The 21,950-nt window shown below is 31.0% G+C and overlaps 2 protein-coding genes across 3 annotated transcripts; both read left to right on the forward strand.

Moving 5' to 3' along the window:
- The first annotated feature begins 6,279 nt into the window (after positions 1-6,279).
- Positions 6,280-9,353, forward strand: LOC137806978 (probable polygalacturonase). Its single transcript, XM_068607383.1, has 6 exons — positions 6,280-6,506; positions 7,147-7,464; positions 7,624-7,744; positions 7,865-8,039; positions 8,130-8,200; positions 8,322-9,353. Exons 1-6 carry the CDS (start codon positions 6,501-6,503, stop codon positions 8,978-8,980), a joined length of 1,350 nt encoding a protein of 449 aa, XP_068463484.1. The 5' UTR covers positions 6,280-6,500; the 3' UTR covers positions 8,981-9,353.
- A 3,317-nt stretch (positions 9,354-12,670) lies between these two features.
- Positions 12,671-21,134, forward strand: LOC137806979 (uncharacterized). Of its 2 annotated transcripts, XM_068607384.1 has the most exons (13): positions 12,671-12,892; positions 12,981-13,127; positions 13,291-13,406; positions 13,781-13,935; positions 14,402-14,490; positions 14,644-15,190; positions 15,486-15,647; positions 16,843-17,000; positions 17,136-17,215; positions 19,314-19,425; positions 19,823-19,897; positions 19,981-20,147; positions 20,879-21,134. In XM_068607384.1, exons 1-12 carry the CDS (start codon positions 12,803-12,805, stop codon positions 20,122-20,124), a joined length of 1,875 nt encoding a protein of 624 aa, XP_068463485.1. In that variant the 5' UTR covers positions 12,671-12,802; the 3' UTR covers positions 20,125-20,147; positions 20,879-21,134. The 2 variants fall into 2 exon arrangements, with proteins under 2 accessions (XP_068463485.1, XP_068463486.1); XM_068607385.1 differs by lacking the exon at positions 20,879-21,134 and having other exon boundaries at positions 12,698-12,892; positions 19,981-20,474.
- Positions 21,135-21,950: the final 816 nt, after the last annotated feature.

Here is a 21,950-nt window from a genome sequence, read left to right on the forward strand (position 1 = left end):
CTGGACCATTCGTCTTTCTCTTGTCTACGTGTCCCGCTAAACACGCCCCACGTAGTCACTTACTATCCACGCCGTCACACCCGATGACCTGGTCAGTAATATATAGGGATTTGAATTATGTACATATACATGGAGAAAATAATCAAAACGTTAAACAAACAAAACCACAGTAACACATGAAAAATCAACCAGCCTCCTATACTAAAGATGTACCCCATCTTTTAAGGTGATGTGTTTAAATATATATATATATATATATATATATATATATGTATGAAGTAATAAAATACAATAAAAATTAAAATTGTGAATTTGAAATAATAAAAATTTTAAAATATGAAAAATAAATAAATTTACAGTTATTTAAAATATTTAATTTTAATTATTTTTTAATTTACAACTGTTATATTATTATTATTATTTACGTGGTTCTAAATGCTACTAATTTTACAACTATGTTATGATCTAATTAATAGATACTCTTCAATAGAAATACCGTTAAATTAAATTGTTAAATTCTTCAATATAGATAGTATTTATTTTTGTAAAATAGTTATGTAAAGGGATAAGAGTGTATAGAGTTGTTTCCTATCTATACTTGTTATTCTTTTCAATCTTTTAAATTATTAAAACATCTAATAATTTATTAGATAATTTAGAAAATTTGTCTTTTTTAGTATTTTTATTTTATTTGAAAAATATTTTCTAACTATTATCCTACTTCTTCTTAATATTTTTATTTATTATTTATTTTTCTTTGATATACAAATTCTTACTCTCAATTTTAAGTATTCAAATCATATAAAATCTTCATTACTTTATTTTGATGTTTATAGGATTATTATTGATATTTGGCATTGAAGAAAAGAAAACAGGTGTCATTCTGACTTTTAAATCATTGATATTATTATACTTTTTATGTGATTTTTATTTTTCTTAAAGATTATCTAATTAATATTTAAAATAAAATAATAAGAAATGAATACAACCATAAGTACAAATATACTATGATAGAATTAGAACTGAAACAAAAAAATCTCATGCATCAGGTGAAGATACGTTTTTATTTTGGGATAAAGATACTTAAACTCGTCATCCCGTTATTATCCTTAAAAAATGAAAGAAATGTGGGAGAAAAATAAAAAGGAAGAAATGAGAGTGAAAAATGAATAAAATTGTGTAACAAATGTGGTTGATGTAATAAAATAATTTTCTATATTAAAAATATTTTTTTAAATAAAATTTTAAAAATATTTCAATATAAAATAATATTTAAAAAAATAAGGTAGAGTTATTTTTATATAAAAACTTTTATGTTAGGTATCATTATACAACTTGACATCTCAGTTAAGCTGACACCTCAAGTAACAACAATCATTTGTCATTACATGAAAAAATATTATTAAAAAAAATAAAAAAATAAAGAATTCTAAAAACTGACTAGATGGAAACTTATTATACCAATGAAATGGTTAATAAATCATTAATTAGCCAACTTATCAGCACATTCATTTCCTTCACGAAAAATATGAGTAACCTTAAACCCGATTTTCCCACAGTAATTAATACAAGTATTCCATCGATTACGAAATATTTACGGAACATTCGTCCTAACAGTAAACGCAACACAAACCAAGACAGAATCACATTCAAAACCAGACATTAGTACCCCATCTTTTGAGCTTACTCCGTAGCATGTGTAACTCCATAAAACTCAGCAACCACGCAATCTGAACTTCAAGAAACACGGAGAAAGCACCAATAAAATCCCCCATACTCCCACGACAAATACCTCCACAAGTAGCAAGACCATGATACCCCCTAGTAGCCCCATCAATGTTAATTTTAACCCAATCTGGTGAAGGAAACTCACATCTAACAGGAAGAGGACGAAGAACATTACCACTACGAGTATTAATACAAAAAAACTTAATCACGTTAAAATCTAACATATCATTCTTCATTAAAGCTTTAGACGAATTTCCCACTAGACAAGTTAAGTCTTTAATCATCGAAATAGTCATAGAAACATCAATCTTATCCTGAAATCTAGCATAATTCCTCATACGTCATATCATTCAAATAGAAAAAGTTATCACAACAAACTTAATCAATTTAACCAAAGGATTACCATCATGATCCGAGGCATCCTCAAGATGAGGCATATCTGCAAAATCATTCTCCACTCCACTTGTTTTTATCATAAGCAAGGTGATTCAAGAGTGACCATGCATTAGCCCTGCCAGGAACATCAATGTTCAATTTATCAGTGAGGCCTTCCACGAGCTTCGGCTGCGGATCTTTTTTCCGATACTCTTTACGTTGTTTAGGAATCATGGTCCTCCCCTGTTCTCGTTCATCATAAATTGTCTTCTGAAAAGGTTTATGTTGAGGCCCAGTAACATAACCCTGGTCATGAATCACCCGACACTAAGCAAGGTCATGCCCAATCATCTTACAGTGAGAGCAAAATGGAGGGAGTCACTCATATTCCACATCAGCTACAAAAACAAAGTTCAGATGTTCAACCAAAAGGTGATCGGGGAGAGGGGACAATAGATCAATATCCACCAGCACTCTAACAAACATACCCCTATTATTTCTCATAGTATGCTCATGCAAAGAAAAATGAGTGTCAAGAGCTCTGATGATGGAAAATATCGCCCTTGGTTTCCAATACTCCAAAGGCAATTTGTAGATTCTAACCCAGGCCTGAGTTTTGGTACTCTCCATGGTAGCTGGAACAAAGTCTTTTGTCTAGGCAAACAATCTCAATAAACCAGGAGATAACTTTAAGGAACCCATCCTGAGGGCCCATTGCATGTCTTCTAAAGAAGCGAACTTAAACTCATAGAAACCTTTCCCAAGAGGAATGACTTTTCACAATCCAAAAGCTTTCCACATTGGCTGCAACTTTTTAGTTAAATTCAGGTGTGTGAGAGGTTTATTCCTCTTAAATAGAATAACTCCAGCATGAAGATGTGTCTTGCAATCCTCAAAACCAGCCAAGTAATTTGCCTCATTAATCCGGATAACAATCATGTCTCCCTTAATACAAGGAGTAGGTAACTGAGACAAATGAATGTCAAAGATAGAGTTAAAATAAAATAAAATAAATAAATAAATTAATAAATAAAAGTTTTATATTCTAAAAGAATATATATGTATATATATATCAAAATAAATTACTTTATAAAATAAAAAGTTAAATAAATAAATTTTATTTATTATTGTAATATTTTTATTTAAATTATTTATTATATTATAATATAAATATGTTTTTTGTATGTAAATATAATAATTACATTAAAAACAGAATCGATAATATGATTATATATATATATATATATATATATATATATATATATATATATATATATATATATATGGTATTCATGTTCCATTTTTTTAAACTTTTTTTCAAAATTTCGTAAAAAGTCAACAATAAAAAAATTATTGTTTTCTTCGTATTTTATAACTTTGTTTTTCAACTTTATTCGCATTTCTTTTTCTCTTTTAACATATTATAAAAGAAGAAAAACAATATACATGCATAAAATAAATTTATTAAAGATTAAAAACAAATTAATAATTAGTTTAACACAGTACGTTACCAGAAGAAATATTATACGATATATTTTACTGAAAATAAAAGGCTTCTGATTAAAAAATTCCTTTATTTATATTGCTTCCCTGAAATAAAAGGTAATGTGTTTCATTTGAAATCTTTCACATTTATAGCAGGTGAAACAAATGCAATATTTGGTTCTGAGATTTTTTGGACATAAATAAAATATTAATATAAAATTCATTTAATGCTTGATTATATCTTTAAAAAATAGACAACTTATATATTACATTAAATAGTAAAAATGTTAAGTAAAACTCTGGTTTGATTTTTTTTTTCAATTTTATGGATTTAGACCATCTAATTTTGTAAGACTTTGTTCTAATATGTGGTTTTAATTTATCTGTTAATTTAATATTTAACATAAAAAAACCACGCGATTGTAGATCAGGATGTCACGCTATCATTAAACATTAATTTAATAAATGAATTATTTACTTGATTAAAAGAGTGCTAAGATGAAATTTATGGATAAATTAAGATACAAATATAGGAAAGCCAAAAACATATAATTAAATTGATGCGACCTATAAGGAACACTAAAAAACATGTACTATGATTAGCATAAAAGACATGCAATTATTTTCATATTTTCATATATTAGGAAAAGAGATGAATAAGTATTAAATTATATGACAGACAAAAAGAAGGAATTAGAGATGAAAAGTGATTTGTATAGTTTAAAAGTTTGAAAGAATTTTCATTTAAAATACATTGAATGAAAAATGAAATGTAAGTATATGGATTTAATTTGTATGGATAAAAGTTGGAAAGTTTGAATAAATGAAAATATAAATGAATAAGTAGTAGCAGTTGTATTAAAAAGAAAGAAAGTTATATTATTATTATTATTATATTGATAAGAAGAGTTATCTATAAATTGACGGCACGCCAGGCTAGCATGTTGAGCATGATTGGTGATTGGTGTGGGGTCCACTCTCCTTTCTCTTCTGTCAATTCCACATGCATTTCCTCATTATTATTCCATTTCTTGTTCCCTCACCCACCGTTTCACACACTGCCTCCTTACGTGTTCTATCTCTCCACTCTCCACTCTTGCCACGTGTGCCACCTCAGACAACCAAACATCTTCTACAACCTAAGAGTCTCATTAACCTAAGTGTCTCATTGGTTGCCAAAATCAAATTCACATGTACTTGCTTATAAACACTTACACACATTTCAAAAATAGTTATGGGTTAGAACACTAAATTACTTTTTTTCTCAGTATAAATTTTATATATTTAATATATTTATAATAAGAAAATTATTAAAATAATATTATCAGATAAATGATTTTTTTAACATAAATTATATAATATATTACTGATGTATTAATATAATATTTTAACATCTTAATTTATATTAAAATAATATTTGATAAGTATACAAAAATTTATTATAATAATTTTCTCACTATAAATATTTATAGTTTAAATTAAAAAAAAACTAATTTCACTTGAATACATAAGAAAAAAAAAAACATTTAACTCAATAATTATTATAGAATGAACTAATTTATCAAACATAGTCAATGATACAACGGTGTAACCATCATTTTTATACTATTACTATCATTATTTAAATTATATACAATTAAGTATTATTTTTTGCATACAACTATTTTGTTATAACATTAAAAGGAATTTATTATATTTTTAATAAATTTAGTTAATATATACAACATTATTGTTATTGCGGAAGGTTGCTTATTGACTAATCTTCCGGTAAACTTAAATTTATTGATTATGTTTTGTTGAATATTCTTTTTTTATCGGATTTTTCTATATTTAAAGAATCTAAACCTGTTGTTACTCAAACAAATAAATGAAATGTTAGTTTCGAATACATTGTACATTAATAATATTAATTTTTTTATTTATAAATATTTAATTTTGAAAATAAATAACATTTGATTTGATTTATATTTTCATATAAAAATAACTATAACAAAATATTTCATATTAAATCATTAAAAATGCATATGATTTTTTTAAAATAAATTATTGTATAAATTCATAATTTTATTATACATGACAATTTACCATTAAAAGATATTTAAAAAAATATTAAAGTCAGATAAAATTCATTTTGAAAAATGTAATGTACTTAACACACATATATATATATATATTTAACTTGACTTTTATGTTATATCAAATATTTCAATAAAGAAAGTTTATTATGAATATTTCTCAAATAAGTAGGTCAGTTATTATAAAACAATGAATCGAGAGTTGATGTTTTTAGTAAAAAAAATATTCATATTTAGTATTTTATTATATTTAAAATAAAATTTCCTTTAATAGTATATATTTGTATTTATTGGTAGAAAATAAAAAATAATTCTATATAAAGAAAAAGATAATTTTATCTAGTTTTATAATTATTAGTCTTATAATTCTAAGCATTTAATAAGTAAAAACAGTCCATTAATATATATTTTTATCTTTTACCTTTTAACATTTCATCATCATCATCACCAGTATCAATTACTTGTCTCTTTTCAGTTCTGATTTCTCTTTATGTCTACACTGAATAAATATTAATTAGTTATAATATTAATTACCTATGTGGAATGATATGATCTAATAAATTTACTGTTGGGAGTATGAAAAACATATATATAAAAGTGTGCGTCCATGTCATGTAAGAAAGGATTATTAATTCTCTCCTTTCCTGTCTGTCATTTACATGATTAATGCTTATAATATTCAGTAACTTGCATAAAGCTGTCTCTGTCCTTCTCTTAACCTTGCTTCTTGCTCCTCCCCTTCAATATTCTTTCTCTGCCCCTGCAATTCTTTTTAATTTGGTTCTTTCTGGGTGATTGTGTCCCTTGTGCCTCTGTCACAAGTTTTGACCCAAGAACATGCTAGTACGTATGTTTCTCTGCTTGATTTTGTTTTGTTGTCTTATATTGCTGTTGGGTTTATAACTGTGCACCAAATCTGTTTTCAATTTTAAATCTTTCTACACATTAGAGGCTTGAATTAGTGAGTGTATATCTGTACCCCATTGGGCAACGTGTTTGATTCCATCTGGGTTTGGTCTTGCTCCTTTCAGAGGCCCGATAGTTGCTGTGATGGCAGACTCCAATGAAAATCTCTATGATCTGTAAAACTTGCACACTTTTCATTTCGACCCTCAAATAATGCAATTTAAAACACTTATTGTTTTCTTCCAAGTCTTTCTCAATCCTTTTCAATTCATCAAGACACACTTTTACATTTACATTCATCATTACTGAGGAGAAGAGTCTTTTGTTTTGATTACTGCCTTTGCTATCAATTTCTCCACTTTACTCTTTATTAACTACGGAAATGTTTACTGGTAAAGGGAAGTGAATTATTTATTCATATAACAAGATTCTTTATCTCTGTCTTGAATCAATTTTGGATATAGTAATCCTAGGAACCTGTGAATTATTATTGTATTTGTGGGACATCTTGTGAATCAATGTTTTCATTTTCCCTCATCAATGTTTTCTCATTTTCCCTCCCCAATTCCTTGTTCAGGTAGCATTGCTCTTGCTGCTGTCGCTAAGCAATGAAGTCAGAGTCAATGGTGATGGTGGTAGCAGACAGTGTGAGCATAATCCAGCACCAAAGCCAAGACCGCACACTGTCTCCATCTTGGAGTTTGGCGCGGTTGGGGATGGTAAAACGTTGAACACTATTGCATTCCAGAATGCCATCTTCTATCTCAAGTCATTTGCGGACAAGGGTGGTGCTCAGTTATATGTGCCACCAGGAACATGGTTGACTAAAAGTTTCAATCTTACTAGTCATCTGACACTCTTCTTGGAAAAAGGTGCTGTCATTCTTGGATCTCAGGTATTTCACCTTTTTTCTTTTACTGACTTTTGATCATTGTCCTTTTTACTGAGGATAGCACATGTAACACATTGCAGTCTGTTTTTTCTACTCTTACTGATAAGTGTTTTTTCTACTTGTTTTTTTTTTTTTCAATGTTATTCTTGTTTTGGATGGTAGGATCCGTTTCACTGGGATGTTGTTGATCCATTACCTTCTTATGGTCGAGGAGTTGAAGTTCCAGGGGGGAGATATCAGAGTTTAATAAATGGATACATGTTAGATGATGTGGTGATAACAGGTTTTTTCCACTCCCAACATTTTTTCTTTTTCCTCTTACCAGCAGATTTTCCTAAATTTTTCATCTTTCTGATGCGTATGTTTATGACTTGAATTTTCATATCTTTTTGGGTTTTACTAGGTAATAGTGGAATCATTGATGGCATGGGATTGGCATGGTGGGAGTTGTTTAACTCTCATTCCCTGAACTACAGCCGTCCACATATTATCGAATTAGTAGCATCTGATCATGTGGTTGTTTCAAATCTTACATTCTTGAATGCCCCTGCCTATAGCATCCACCCAGTTTACTGCAGGTATGTTCCATGCTTCTTCTAACCATCACTATAAGTAATATCTATTTTCAAAGAACATGTGATATTGATTTGGTTATGTATTGCCAACAGCAATGTACATATTTACAATGTTTCAATCTCCGCTCCTCCAGAATCCCCTTATACGATTGGCATGGTACCAGGTGTGTTTTACATATTATGGATTTTACATTTAGTCAACTTTGTTAGCACGAATTTGAATATCTTATTATAAATGTTATCAATACTCACTTAACTAATTCTCATGAACTTTAATGTCTTCAGATTCTTCTGATCATATTTGTATAGAGGATTGTGTCATTGAAACGGGCTATGATGCAATTGCCCTCAAAAGTGGCTGGGACGAATATGGCATTGCCTATGGCAGGCCAACTGAGAATGTACACATCAGAAGGGTGCATTTGCAAGCTTCTTCTGGCTCTACTATTGCATTTGGCAGTGACATGTCTGGTGGCATTTCAAATATTCTTGTGGAGAATGTTCATCTTTACAACTCGAGGAGTGGCATTGAATTCAGAACCATGAGGGGTAGAGGTGGTTATATGAAGGAAATCGTGATATCAGGGATAGAAATGGTGAATATATACACTGCAATGGCCGCCACAGGTTATTGTGGATCTCATCCTGATGACAAATTTGATCCCAATGCTCTTCCACTTTTGGACCACATTATTTTGCAAGATATGATTGGCACAAACATCACTATTGCTGGAAGCTTTGCCGGACTACAAGAATCTCCCTTCACAAACATATGCCTTTCCAATATAAATTTGTCTATAAATTCTGTTTCTTCCATTCCTTGGGAATGTTCAAATATCTCTGGATTTTCAGATTCAGTTCTTCCCAAACCATGTCCTGATCTTGAGACCCTTTCGGATTGTCTCTCCCTTCTGAGTATCAGAGGAAAAGCTGCGGACATGTGATGTGATGTGACAATAATCCTCTGTCAACAAAAAGGTTCATATTCTTCAATTCCCTGCTTGAAGGCCTTTTAAAAGTGATTAGCCATTCCTATATCAGATAAAGCCGCATTCTTTCAAATAAGACAGATATTCGGATCATTCATTTTTCCATCCTAAGATTTCCATTCTTCCTTGCTGCAAGCAGCACAATATTTGTTGTACAGCTTCATTTCTTCATTCATGTGTAATGAAATTTTGGTAGTACCCACAAGAAGACTCAAGTTCATATACTCTTACTGGTGCATGTCCTTTGAGATAATGTGATTTCACTGTAAAGCATGTGATGAATTTCCCTGAGTCTCAATTAAAGAAATTTCCTTTTTTAGGTGATTAATAGTATTTATAGTTGAAACTAAATTCATATTATTTATCCATGTAATTTTAGAGTTTAATTTTAAGAAATTGTTAACATATTTTTTTTAAGATATCGACAAATTATAAATTATTTTTAATATAGTTATTTTAAAAAAAGTCAATCATGAAATTATAACTGCATGATAATGAGTATTAGTATATTAATTACTTTTATAAATTTAAATCACCATTTGGTTCAGTTAGTAAATCAATATCGGTAATTAAAGTAATTAATAATAATTTTCAGGTCACTCATCATTATCAATTGAAAAAAATATTAAATATGTTTTTCTGTTTTTCTCGAATTAACTTTTTTTTTTCATTTTTGGTTTATGTAATTTTTCTTTATAATTTTGAAAAAGTTAGTTTTAGTTCATGGTAATCTTTGTTACAACAAATGTTAATGGTCATGATGTGATCATAAACTATAAATAAGAATAACATATTTACCAAGATTAAAAACAAAAATAAATTACATGAAATTAAAACAAAATTAAGATTGCAAGAAAAAAAATATTACTTTGAACTCCATGAACTAAGTATAACATTTTATTTTCTTATTCACTTTCATTGTTGGTATATGTTACACACAATTTAGATATAACATTATATATGTCTTGGCTGTATTGTTATCCAACCATATTAGAATTTTAATTCAATGATACATACGGTAATGTTGTTGTTGATGCTGGTCATTTGAGCTGTAGATTTTAGATTACCCTCTTTATGTGTCATTGTTATACAATTGCGACAATGATGCCAGAATAAATGTACAACAAATAGAAAAATCTTATAAGCAACAATGAGAGCCTATAGTTATGATTGGAGAATTTTCCACACCTTTTGTATTGTGTCCACACATTTCGTAAAGTGAGAACCAACTTGAATGACTATATTTTGAATCTTTGTTGCATAGAACATGTGCATGGACATTAACACTTATATTCATATGTAAATATATATATCTATAAGCTTCGTAATTTAATTTATCATTCTGAAATTGAATTTATATTTTTAGGTACATGATTTTTTTTGTACAAATAAAAAAAACAATGACAATGATAGTCTATTTTCGTTGAGACGATGTCATACTCTTGGAAACCACCGCCCCCTTCTTCACCATATTTTTTTTCTCTTTCCTTCTTCCTTCTCTCTTCAATTTCTCTCCCATACCTCGTCTATTCCAAATTCTGATCATGCCACGTTGTCATTGAGGAGTTCAGCTACATTTCTACTCGATCAGATTTTCTAAACTTGTAGAAATATTAATTTTTGATGGTTTAGTATTTAAGTGTTGTTTTTTTATGTTAAATGGGATTTTGAATATTGTAGATTTCGTTTTGAATGATATCGTATGATGAAAATGGTATGAAATTGAATTCATACACTTGAAATAATGTATGAACTGATATTTGTTGTGTATTAAGTATTAATGCCTATATCAGATCTTCGAGCTTCATTGATGATCTAAGTCACATATACTAAGATATCAGGTGGTGATAAGATGATGTGGGAGTTTATGCACATCGTGAAATATTAGATGCACGACTTGAGTTGTATTGAACTTACCTCGATCCTTATTGTTGGATTCGCTGGTAATCTTTGGATCAGGTGTTAATCTTTGGTAGGACTTACTTAATACAAATCTTCCGGAAAACGTAGTTTGTTGACTATTTTGGATCTGTAGATCCATGTGAGATTTATGTGATTAATTTATTATTGAGATTTGAAAAAAATTGAATAATTGAGAAATTGATCTATGTAATTTGATTTTTCTCTTTTGATTTAATTGTGTATATTATAAAATTTTATTTTCACTAGCTTACCCTTGTTTTTCTTGTTGTGTTTGAGCTACTACGTACACGAACAGATGATCATATAAATGTAGGAGGTATTAGAAGGCTTTAGGATGTTTTAATCCTTATATTGTAAATATTTGTGTTTCTACGAGCCATACTCTTTTAATAGGAATATTTTAAAAAACTCAAAGTTTGTATGAAAACGGTAGAACTTCTATTATAATAGTTAGATGTATTTTTTTGGGTGTTACCAGTGTTCACTGAGACAATGAAGAAAGTCCTCATGTGAGACTATATATCATAGATAATTCATTCATCTTAATGTTGTTAAATTACATAATTTTTAAATTAGGTCGTCATATTTATGTTTTCACTTAATATTAGATTTCAGTGTTCTTTTTAAACATGTTTTCGGTTAAAGTTTTATGATTTATTTAAGGTTTATTAAAAAATTAAAATAATTTTAATGTATTAAAAATAAAAAAGTTATGTTTAATTTTGTAATTATATCTAATAAAAGATTAATTTCTAAATTTAATAATTCTTTAATTATATATAATAAAAAATATTTTATAAAAACTTATTCAGTTAAGAAAATATTTTATAAAAAACTAATTTTCTTTAATTCTATATAAAAAAGTTATAAATAGTAAATTAAACTTATGTAATATTCTATTTTTAAAATTTTTAAATATTAAAAAATGTATATTAAAATTATTATATATTTAAAAATTAAGAACGTATATTCATATACGATTTTAAGTAGAAATCGTATATGTTATAGATTTTGATTTTTTTTAAATTTTATATATTATAAAATTAAAAAACGTATATATCATCACATATACAACTTTGTTGTTTTTAAAAGCGTAGGTATGATTGACATTTTTAACATTCAGAAATAGTATTTCACATTTACCCATTTTCGGAATTTTATTTTGTTCCCTTTGAAAAATTTGAAAATAAATTACACTACCTTAAGAAAAAAAACCAATTTTTGTTGATAGAATGTCACATATCACCTTTGCTTCCCCCACGAATTTGCGAACATAATAATTTGGGGGCAATTGCTTGCTGCACAGATCACTGCACCTTGGGAAATAAAATAAAAATACCCTTAAAAAAATGTTACATATAAAACTATGTTCTGAAGCCCTTTTTCCAGAACACAATAATCTCTTTTAGATAACTTTTTTTAAAATGTATTATTTTTAATTATGGATTTTTTTATCCGAAATAGAATTTTGATTTTTTTTAATATTTTTATATGCAGAACAAAATAATCTCTCAGATCTATTTTTTTGAATACATTATTTTCAATTTCGGAATAAAGGGTATTTTCAGGTTTTAAGAAATTGTGTTGGTTGTAAGTTCTAAAGTGTTGGATGCAGAAGCAATTGCCATAATTTGGGGTGGGTCGAACTTTGTAAAGCCCACAGTTTGAACGATCCACGAAACTAAAAAGGAGCCCAGTGTTAATGGCCCATTTTTTGTTGTTAAAAAAGTTCATAAAAAACAGTTAAAAGAAAACCGACCCGACCCAAAGCTAGCTTGTTTTGTTTCCCTCTCTTATTGCGAACGCGAACCCTCTCTTTCTCCTTGCAACTTCCGAGCTTCGACTGTTTGGGTAATGGCTTCAACGGACGTGAGAGGGATTTTGACCGCTTTCAATCCTTCTCAGGACTTCTTCGCTATCACTGCCGGAGACGGTCGCGTCAAGGTTTTCTCTCTCTGTCTCTCTTCTAATCCTTTTACTTTTTCAACTCTTAGTTAACTTATTCACACATCTCAACAATTTCTCTGCATAGATATGGGACGCGCTGAGTGGCCAGGTCCAAACCGAGTTCGCAGATATTGCATCATCTCATTCAACAACTACTTCACAGCACAAATCCATTAACGGCCATCTTGCACTAGATTATACCTGCATCAAGTGGTTCTCCTTCGAAAGAAAGGTTCCTTACTTTCTTTTTGCAATTATGCGTATATGTATGTATTTATGTATGTATGTAGGTAGGTATTATTTCTTTTAGAATTATATATGTGTAATTTTTTTTTTATAATGATACACGTGTGTGTATGTGTATGTATGGATACCTCATATTGTGATTATTGCAGAGGAAACGGAAGCATGTATCCTCGCTGTTAGTGCTTGGAACTGGTAGTGGTGATGTTTTAGCACTTGATGTTGATGCTGGTCATTTGAGCTGGAGAATTACTGACTGTCATCCCGGGTTAGATATAACATTTTTTTTTTCTCAGCTTTTATAAACTTAGATATAATAGCTTAGGTGTTTTAAATATCCGATTAAAATTGAAGTCACGCCTTGGAAATCGACTTTTAAGATTGACATTAACTGTGCGAATTATGAAGGTGACACTCTAATTTTGATTGGAGAGCAACACGAGAAAGAGCTGCATCTGTGTCATGTTCAATTTATTATTATTAGTATTACAGTATTTTATTGGTTGGTTTGCCCTAATTGTAGATTTTTAAATTTGTAACTCCGTGATAATTGGAAATGGTGACTCCCAGCAATGTTACTTCCTGGATTTTATGAGTTTTAGTTCCTAATTTCTCTTTCTAATTTGTTCAACTCAACTGCAGAGGTGTGAGAGCCATTGCATCTTCGGCAAACGTGTCAAGCATTTATACAGCTGGTGCAGATGGGATGGTATGTGTGATAGATTTCATGACAGGAAACCTGTTGGAGAAATTTAAAGCTTCTACCAAGGCGGTATCCTGCATGTCTGTTTCTCCAGGTATTTATCCTTCCCAGCTTTTATAGAAATGTTGGTTTTTTTGGTGGGACCAACTGAAGCTAATTTCTTGCTGTCTGGCTGAGTTAATCAGAATTAGACACTGTACGTGGTGTGTGGTATAATTTGATTGAGTTTCTCATGGGATTCTTTAAACCTCCAGTATGTTTTAGTTGACCGTAAAATTGCAAATAGAAACTCAAATTTATAATTTTTAGGTTCGATGATCCAAATTTAGTTAGGTTGGCTATCTACTCTCAAAGTTAGTTCTTCAATAATTATTAAAATTAGAATGAAAAACTGTTGATCTTTTTAGGTCATTTGTTTGATGTTGCTATATATCATTAGCAATAATTCATGAGCCAGAAGGACTTCAGTTAATCATGATTTAGATGGATATTCAATCTGTATGTATCATTACTACTATTTTTATTACTGATTTTGGTAACTGCTTCTTTACTTAAATCAGATGGGAAGACATTAGCTACTGCAGCTGCACAATTGAAGATTTTTAACTGCTCTAATCACAAAAAGATTCAAAAGTTCTCTGGTCATCCTGTGAGTCTCATATATATATATATTTCCCTATAGTCATGTGTATACTCTATCAGTGCCCTAGTAATATGTCCTATAAACAAGCAAGCCTGTTTTTAAAACTGTCTTTGTGATGATTTTATTGTTTGTATAACATTGTTTTAGTTTTCTTAACAGGGTTCTGTTCGATGCATGGTTTTCACCGAAGATGGCAAGTATATCCTCTCATCCGCTGTTGGTGAAAGATATGTTGCTGTTTGGAGGATAGATGGTGCTAAAAAGCAGTCAGCTAGTTGTGTTTTTGCAATGGAGCATCCTGCTGTCTTTCTTGATAGCAGCTGCATTGCTAGCGGGGAGCAAGACAAGACTGGCATATGTGTTTTGGCCATTTCAGAAATTGGCATTTGTTATTTATGGTTTGGTAATAGTATTGAAGAACTGCGTAATGCAAAAGCCACAAAAATATCATTATCTTTGGAAGACATGCCCTCCAAAAATTTCAGAGGAACTCTGCCAGCAATATATGCTGCTAAATTACAAGGCATCCAGAAGCCAGCCTCTGGGCAAGTTTTTCTTGTTTATGGGTTACTTGTAAAGCCATCATTTAGAAAAATTCTTGTGCATTCTGGTACAGATGTAAAGTTGAATGTCTCTCGTGATGGTGTTCTTTTACCAACCAGTCAAGCTCTTGTCAAATCTAAGAAGGGAACAAAGGCACAAACAGGTAAGACATTTTGTGAGTTTAATTAACTCCTTCAACTCCTTCTCACGAGCATTCTCTTATTTTGACTATTTTTGTCAATAAAAAACTGTTTCAAAAGTTTGAGCTATTAGATCGGAACCCTAAAATCTGCGTATATTGCAATTTGCTTCAGTGTTTCTTTGATGCACACAATTTTGCTATCTGGCTATATCTAATTTTGAACTTATCTCCCAAAATAAGCCGATCTTGGATTTGTTATTAACTCCATTCCTGATCCTATTGTAGGTTACTAACTTCTGCTCCTATATTTTTACAGTTACTGCACTAGACCGAGCTAATGCTGAGGATGCCTTGCTTCCGATTCCTAAGGTTTTTTCTCATGAGAATGAGAAAGAGAAAGCATTTCAAAAATCTTTGGACAAGGATACAATTGATGATTTGCATAGAAGTAGTAACGATGATTCTGTTGAGATGGAAGGTATTAATATAATTTTTTCTTGAATAAATGCATGATTGATTAATGCATCAGTTGTTTTCGAGACTGGACTTGTCTCTTTTGGTTTATCACCATATTATCTTGCAAAGCAATACACTGAATTGTTACAATTTTCACTATTTTCCTCAAAATGGAATTGTAGCTTAATATATATATGTTGGCAAATTGATACCAATCGGAAATTTCATTTGCCTAATAACAAGTCCACCCTGCATGGACTCTACAGAGAGCAAGATAAGGAAGTCAATTGGTTGAAGTAATGCAAAGGTTCTCACGTGGTTGATTAACTTCTACTGAAACTGGGAATTTAATCCCACCAAAAAATAGTCTAGTCATAGTAAAACCATGAGAGGCTAGCTTGTCTGCATAAAGCTTCCTATGTTGAACGCTAGTTCAACCACACAGTTTCAACCTTTATTAAGAATATCGATGAGTGTGGTAGAACATTCTTCCATTGCAAATGGCATTGGCTTATTGACATTTCAACCACCAAATGAGACATTTTTAATATAATATGCGTATCTTCTGTTCATTGCTGCCACCAAGGTTACTAGGTTCAAGAGTCTACTCAGATTCGTGGGAGGCCTGGAAACCCGACTCGTAGACTCGTAAGAGTCTACTTCATACAAAAAATTTAATAAAAAAAAAATTCATGATCAGCCCAAAAATCCCCAATCTGCCAAAAAATTCCCAAACTCACCTAAAAATAACCCTAAATCTAATCAGCTAAAAAGCCCCAACTCAATTTAAAAATCCCTAACCCTAAACCCAATTTGGCCTAACCTAATTTACTAAACCTTAAGAAAAGAGAAACGCAAAACCTGGGAGGAGGAGTGCGGCGTGGCGTGGTGTTCGGCGAGGAAGACGACGACAGTGATGAAGATAAGATCGGGAACACAACTATCTGAACCATCTTGGGCTTTTTTTCTGGACTTGGTGACTTGGTCTTGAACTTGCGAGTTTGCATCGAGTTCACCGAGTTTGACCGAGTCTACTGCCAGTTTACTCAAAAACGAGTTTACTCACGAGTCAACTCGTGACCCTACAGTAGACTCTTAAAGTCGTAAGGGTTTAGGGTTTGATAACCTTGGCTGCCACTAAGTATGTACTAGAAGAGAAGATGCATTGTCACTTTTTTTCTGCTTTGCTTAATTTGTTAGTTTACCTATATATGCAGATGATGTGGCCCATAGTGAGACTAAGGAACTTTGCATGGAGGACCTGCTAAAATCACTAGGGATTCTTTCCAATGAAAGTGAATATGCATCAAACGTTGAACTTTGCTCTAAGTTGTTGAAGGGTATTGATGTGGAAGCTACTGTTCCAGTGAAAAAGGTTAGTTTGAGTCAATGTGAATGTCATTTAGAATTGCTTTTGGTTTATATTAATTGTCATTGTGTAATTGTCCATGTTTTTTAAAGGTTGTACATAATTGTTTATGAGCCTAAACTTTTAAGATTCATTTATCAGATAAGAGCAGCTGTTTTGTCTATGGAGCGTAGCAAAGCATTCATGCTACTGGAAGCGTTACTGGCTGCATGGGAATCAAGGTTTGGTCTCTTTTCTTGGGCTTTGTTCTGAAATATCTCTTGCCTATGGTGGAATGCTCTCAATTTTCTCGTGTTTGTTCATTGCTTTATCACTATTAAAAGAACGAATGTTATTCTTGGAGTAGTGTTAAATTATGGTTGCATTGGATGTATACTTTCTTCCCCACATATAAATGGAAAGCAAATGTTTTGTGAACCTAGAATAGGAATGAAAAAGTATGGAAAATAGGAGAGCTTTCTCTTTAGAGGATTCCCCCCTCAACGGATATTTTCCTTTACAAGGAGCAATAGCTCAATTCTCTAATGATCCATGACCGAATGCTTCTTTCATAACATCCTCCTTTGGTTACTTTGATGTTCTAACGGGTAGCATTCAAATGCATGATTGATAGTTGTAGGAAATATGATTCTATGGATTATATTTTAATGTTTCTATCTTTTTGACTAATTTTTTTGTAGTCTGATAGGAACCAGAATAATGTAGAAGAAGTGAAACTGAACCTTGTATTTAAATTGCTAAATTACAACCACTCCAACACAGGAATCACCAATGTAACAACAAAAATACTGCCAAACAGCAATGAACAGAAGTAGAGTAGGGAACATACCAGATGGATAGGAAAATTAAGCAAAATATGTTGACCAATGTTAAAATTGCGATCTAGATTGTAGGATCGTCCAATCTTGCTATTTTTTGAGAGCAAAACGTGCAGGATTGCATGGGGGATCGGAACCTGGCCGGATCAGAGCGATCCGACGAGTCAGTGGCCGGACCGGAGGATCTCTGAGTCTCTCTGATCTGTGACTTGGTCCATTAAAAGAAAAAAAAAAATACCTGAAAACGAGGCCCATGAGGCCCAAAAGTGTTGCACAAAAACCCTTATCATCAGAAACCCTACAAAAGCCCTAAAAAACCCTAATTTCAAATCCGCCACTTGCACCTTCGTAGCCACCGCTCGCGCCTCTCCCTCTCTCTTATTTCATTTGGACCATTTTATGAATTATGAATCTATTTTTAATTATGTTATGTATAGTAGTAACTCGAGTAGTAACTCTTTTGAGTCGAGTTACGGTCCTCGAGTTGTGAGTTTTCATTCCCTTTCCGATTTATGAGTTTCACAACATTGATGTTGGCACTCCCACCAAGAGAGAACCTTCTCTACTCAGCCCAAACCTTTGCAATATTATCCTCTCCTCAGCATTCAGTTACCCTGCCCCAAATACTCATGATTCCTACACCTTACTCCTCCATTCTCTCCTTGCCTCCTAGCATTTGTATGGATTATATTTTAATGTCTTCTATCTTTTTTGATTATTTTTTTTGTTGTCTGATAGGAACCATAATAATGTAGAAGAAATGAAACTGAACTTTGCATTTAAATTGCTCAATTACAATTACTCCAACACAGCGAAAATGTAACAACAGATATACTACAAAATAGTAATGAACAGGAGTAGAGTAGACAACATACCAGATGGGTAGGAAAATTAAGGGAAACCACATTGACACTCCCACCAAGAGAGAAAACCTTCTCTACTCAGCCCAAACCTCTCCAATATTTTCCTCTCCCCACCATATCCCAAATACTCATGATTCCCACACCATACTCCTCCATTCTTTTCTTGCCCCCTAGCAATTCTGTTACTCACCCTGAACCTTTTTGGGTCGCTCCTCTCCATAGTCCATTCCCCTATTTGTCTTGATAAACCTTTACTTTGGGCCTATCATAGTCCTACAAGATTGGAATCAAAATTAACCAAATAGTTGTGTGTGGTAACTTAAATGTTATCTTAAGATAATACATACTTCTCCAGCTCAACTATTTTCAAAGAATGCAAGTCAATGTTAGCCTGTAATTGTGTTAAGGAAGATGCTATTTAGCTTAGATCCTGTTTGGTTTCAGAAAACATTTTGTTTTATTAATTAGTACAAAAATACCGCCTTGTTTTCACATTTTTTCCCGTTTCAAAAAATTTGTTGTAGAGACAGTAGAAACAAACAATTTTGATATCTTTCATTATGTATTTTATTTACTCTACTAAATGGCAAAGCATATGCACTCAATTCTCTCAACATTTGTAAATCTTTATTCAACAGGTCATCTAGTGGAAAGTATATTCTTCCATGGATATACAGCATATTAGTGAATCATGCTCACAATGTCATTGCGGAGGAATCTGATACACTTAAACTTGATTCCTTAGACAAGGTATAATATATTGAATTTTGCTTTCTCATTTTTTTGCTTTTATTATATGCAATCTGGACTTTGAACTCATCATGCTCTATTTTGAATACAAAATTTCAAATATGCTTCTCCAAATTTAATCGTGTAGCTTCTTCTGTTATTCCTTCTTGTATAACAAATGCTTCATTAAGAAGTATGACGTGTTCTACCTATTTGATGTTGTTTTACAGTAGGAAGACTTGAAATATAATGAAATGGCCAAAGGATAAGTTATTATGCATAGAAATATGTTTTTTTAATAAAAATAAGGCTACTCTAATTTGTTTTCTGATTTTCTGGGGATTTCTGATTGTTTGAGCAATATAGCTTTACTTTGATAAATGTTTGATAATTTGAATTGTTTTCTGCCCCTTTTCAGATTACCAATTTTAGAGGGGCAGCTCTTCAGCCTTTGTTACAATTATCAGGTCGTCTCCAACTGGTGACATCACAGGTATAGTCCCATTTTCTAAAATTAGTTTGGTCGTCTGTTGAATGTTATTGGTTTTCACGGGCCTTACTAAAATTTTCTTTCAGATTGACAAAACCTCTCAGAGTATAAGCCATTCGGTGCATGAACTCCAAACAGAAGAAAGTGAAGAAGATGAAGATGAAACTAAAGATGAATATTATCATGAGGGAGATGATACTTCTGAAATAAGTACTGATGATGAAAGCTAGTCTAATTTTTCATTTTTTGAGAGGTAATTACATAAAAAGCTTTTACAACTTATGCATTTTGTTCATACCAAATTGATAGTGTGTTTGGATTGGAAGGGAGGAACCCAAAATCATGGAGGCATCATGAAAAACTGGAAGCAACTGTGTTGCTGTCTTTAATGTAGAAAATCTGAATCATTTTTGGCAAAAGTGAAAAATGTGGTCGGATAAACATTTTGAGTTTTGAACTTGAGTCTGGAGATCCTGAGATTCTTAGGCATCATATTTATGTATATGCTTGGAATCTTGGAATCGTGGTTCAAGATTGCTTTAAATTATGGTTGACAATGATGTATGGTTTTCTTTCGCCACTTATTTGCCAATTAACCTTTTCCACGCCATTAATTCTTAAAACTCAAGGAGGATCTTAGTCATATTCTAGACTTGGGCATAGTTGATGTCGCCATTCAGAAACTACTTGATTTATGTCAATTTTTATCAACCTAAATTATTCTTTGCTTAGCCTATCATAAAAATTACTATTTTCGGAGAAGTGGCCACTATAAAAAATTGTTTCTTTGAACTTTGGAAAACTATGTATATTGTTAAAATATTTGGTGTGTCGTGTCCTTATCTTATTTTTGTTTTTACCTTAGAAATTATGGTATTGTCTCGTGATGTTAATAATTATAGCTATCATTATTCCATATATGCATATTAATTGGACTTTTTTTGGACAATTAGTAATTGGAGTTTTATTATTAACTTTTTACAGATTGTCCCTTTTGCGGCTAACAAAGATACAGAGGAATTGCGGTTGACAAAGATATAGAGGAATGTAAACTATGTTTCATGCAGCCTCTTCATAATTTTGTTGCTATATAGATAGATAACTCCTTAGAAAGAAATTTTGGTGTTATCCAGAGTTGTTAAAAATGACGCGACCCCTAATTTATGTAATTTCTGTTTTTTTTTACCGATTAGTAAAAGTACACTAATATAGCTTGAGCACATATTTACTATTGGAAAAACATATGGGATATATTTTATTATCTCTATTTAAAAAATACAAAGTGAACATTTATAGAAGCTACCCTTAGCTTAAAGAACAAAAAAACACCCAAAAACAGATTTTCATCAAAGACGGCAGTTGGAAATAACAAACCAGAGAGAGAAAAACATTTTAATAGAAAATATACCGAGCATGGTAGTATTATGAATATGAATAGTAAATATTCCTAAAGGACCTATCGAATTCTTAATTGGAATCTGAATTGGATTTATTTCTTCTTTGTAATATTTTCCACGGTAGAATGATCGTATTTGAAAACAATTTGGATTCATTTCTTCTTTGTAATATTTTCCATGTCTACCATGATCGTATTTGAAAACAATTTGATGATGACAAAATTATCAAAGATCGGCATTGATCATTTCTATTCAATAATTTCTATTCAATAATAAGATTCATAAATATTAAAATATCTAATATATACTTAAATATATGAAATATGTATAGATGAAAGATCCAATAAATTATATATATATATATATATATATATATATATATCACAATTTCATCAAAATAACTTCTAAAAAAAATAATGTCGTGCATACATGTTATTAAACAAATTCTGTCTATTTTTTTTTATTTACTCATTTTTAAAATTTACACTGATTCACACAATACGGAATCGTTTCGTGATTGAGCAATTCTTCATGTTAATTGCACGATACAGTTAAGATTCAGGGAAAAAAAAAAATTCTTCAAACGTTATTCAAATATATGGTAATAGTCCCCTCAAACTCAAGATGGGGAGGTATGAGAAATATCTGTCACATTGAGT

This window comes from Phaseolus vulgaris, chromosome 3, assembly GCF_000499845.2.
Source record: "Phaseolus vulgaris cultivar G19833 chromosome 3, P. vulgaris v2.0, whole genome shotgun sequence".
NCBI classification, from domain to species: Eukaryota; Viridiplantae; Streptophyta; class Magnoliopsida; order Fabales; family Fabaceae; genus Phaseolus; species Phaseolus vulgaris.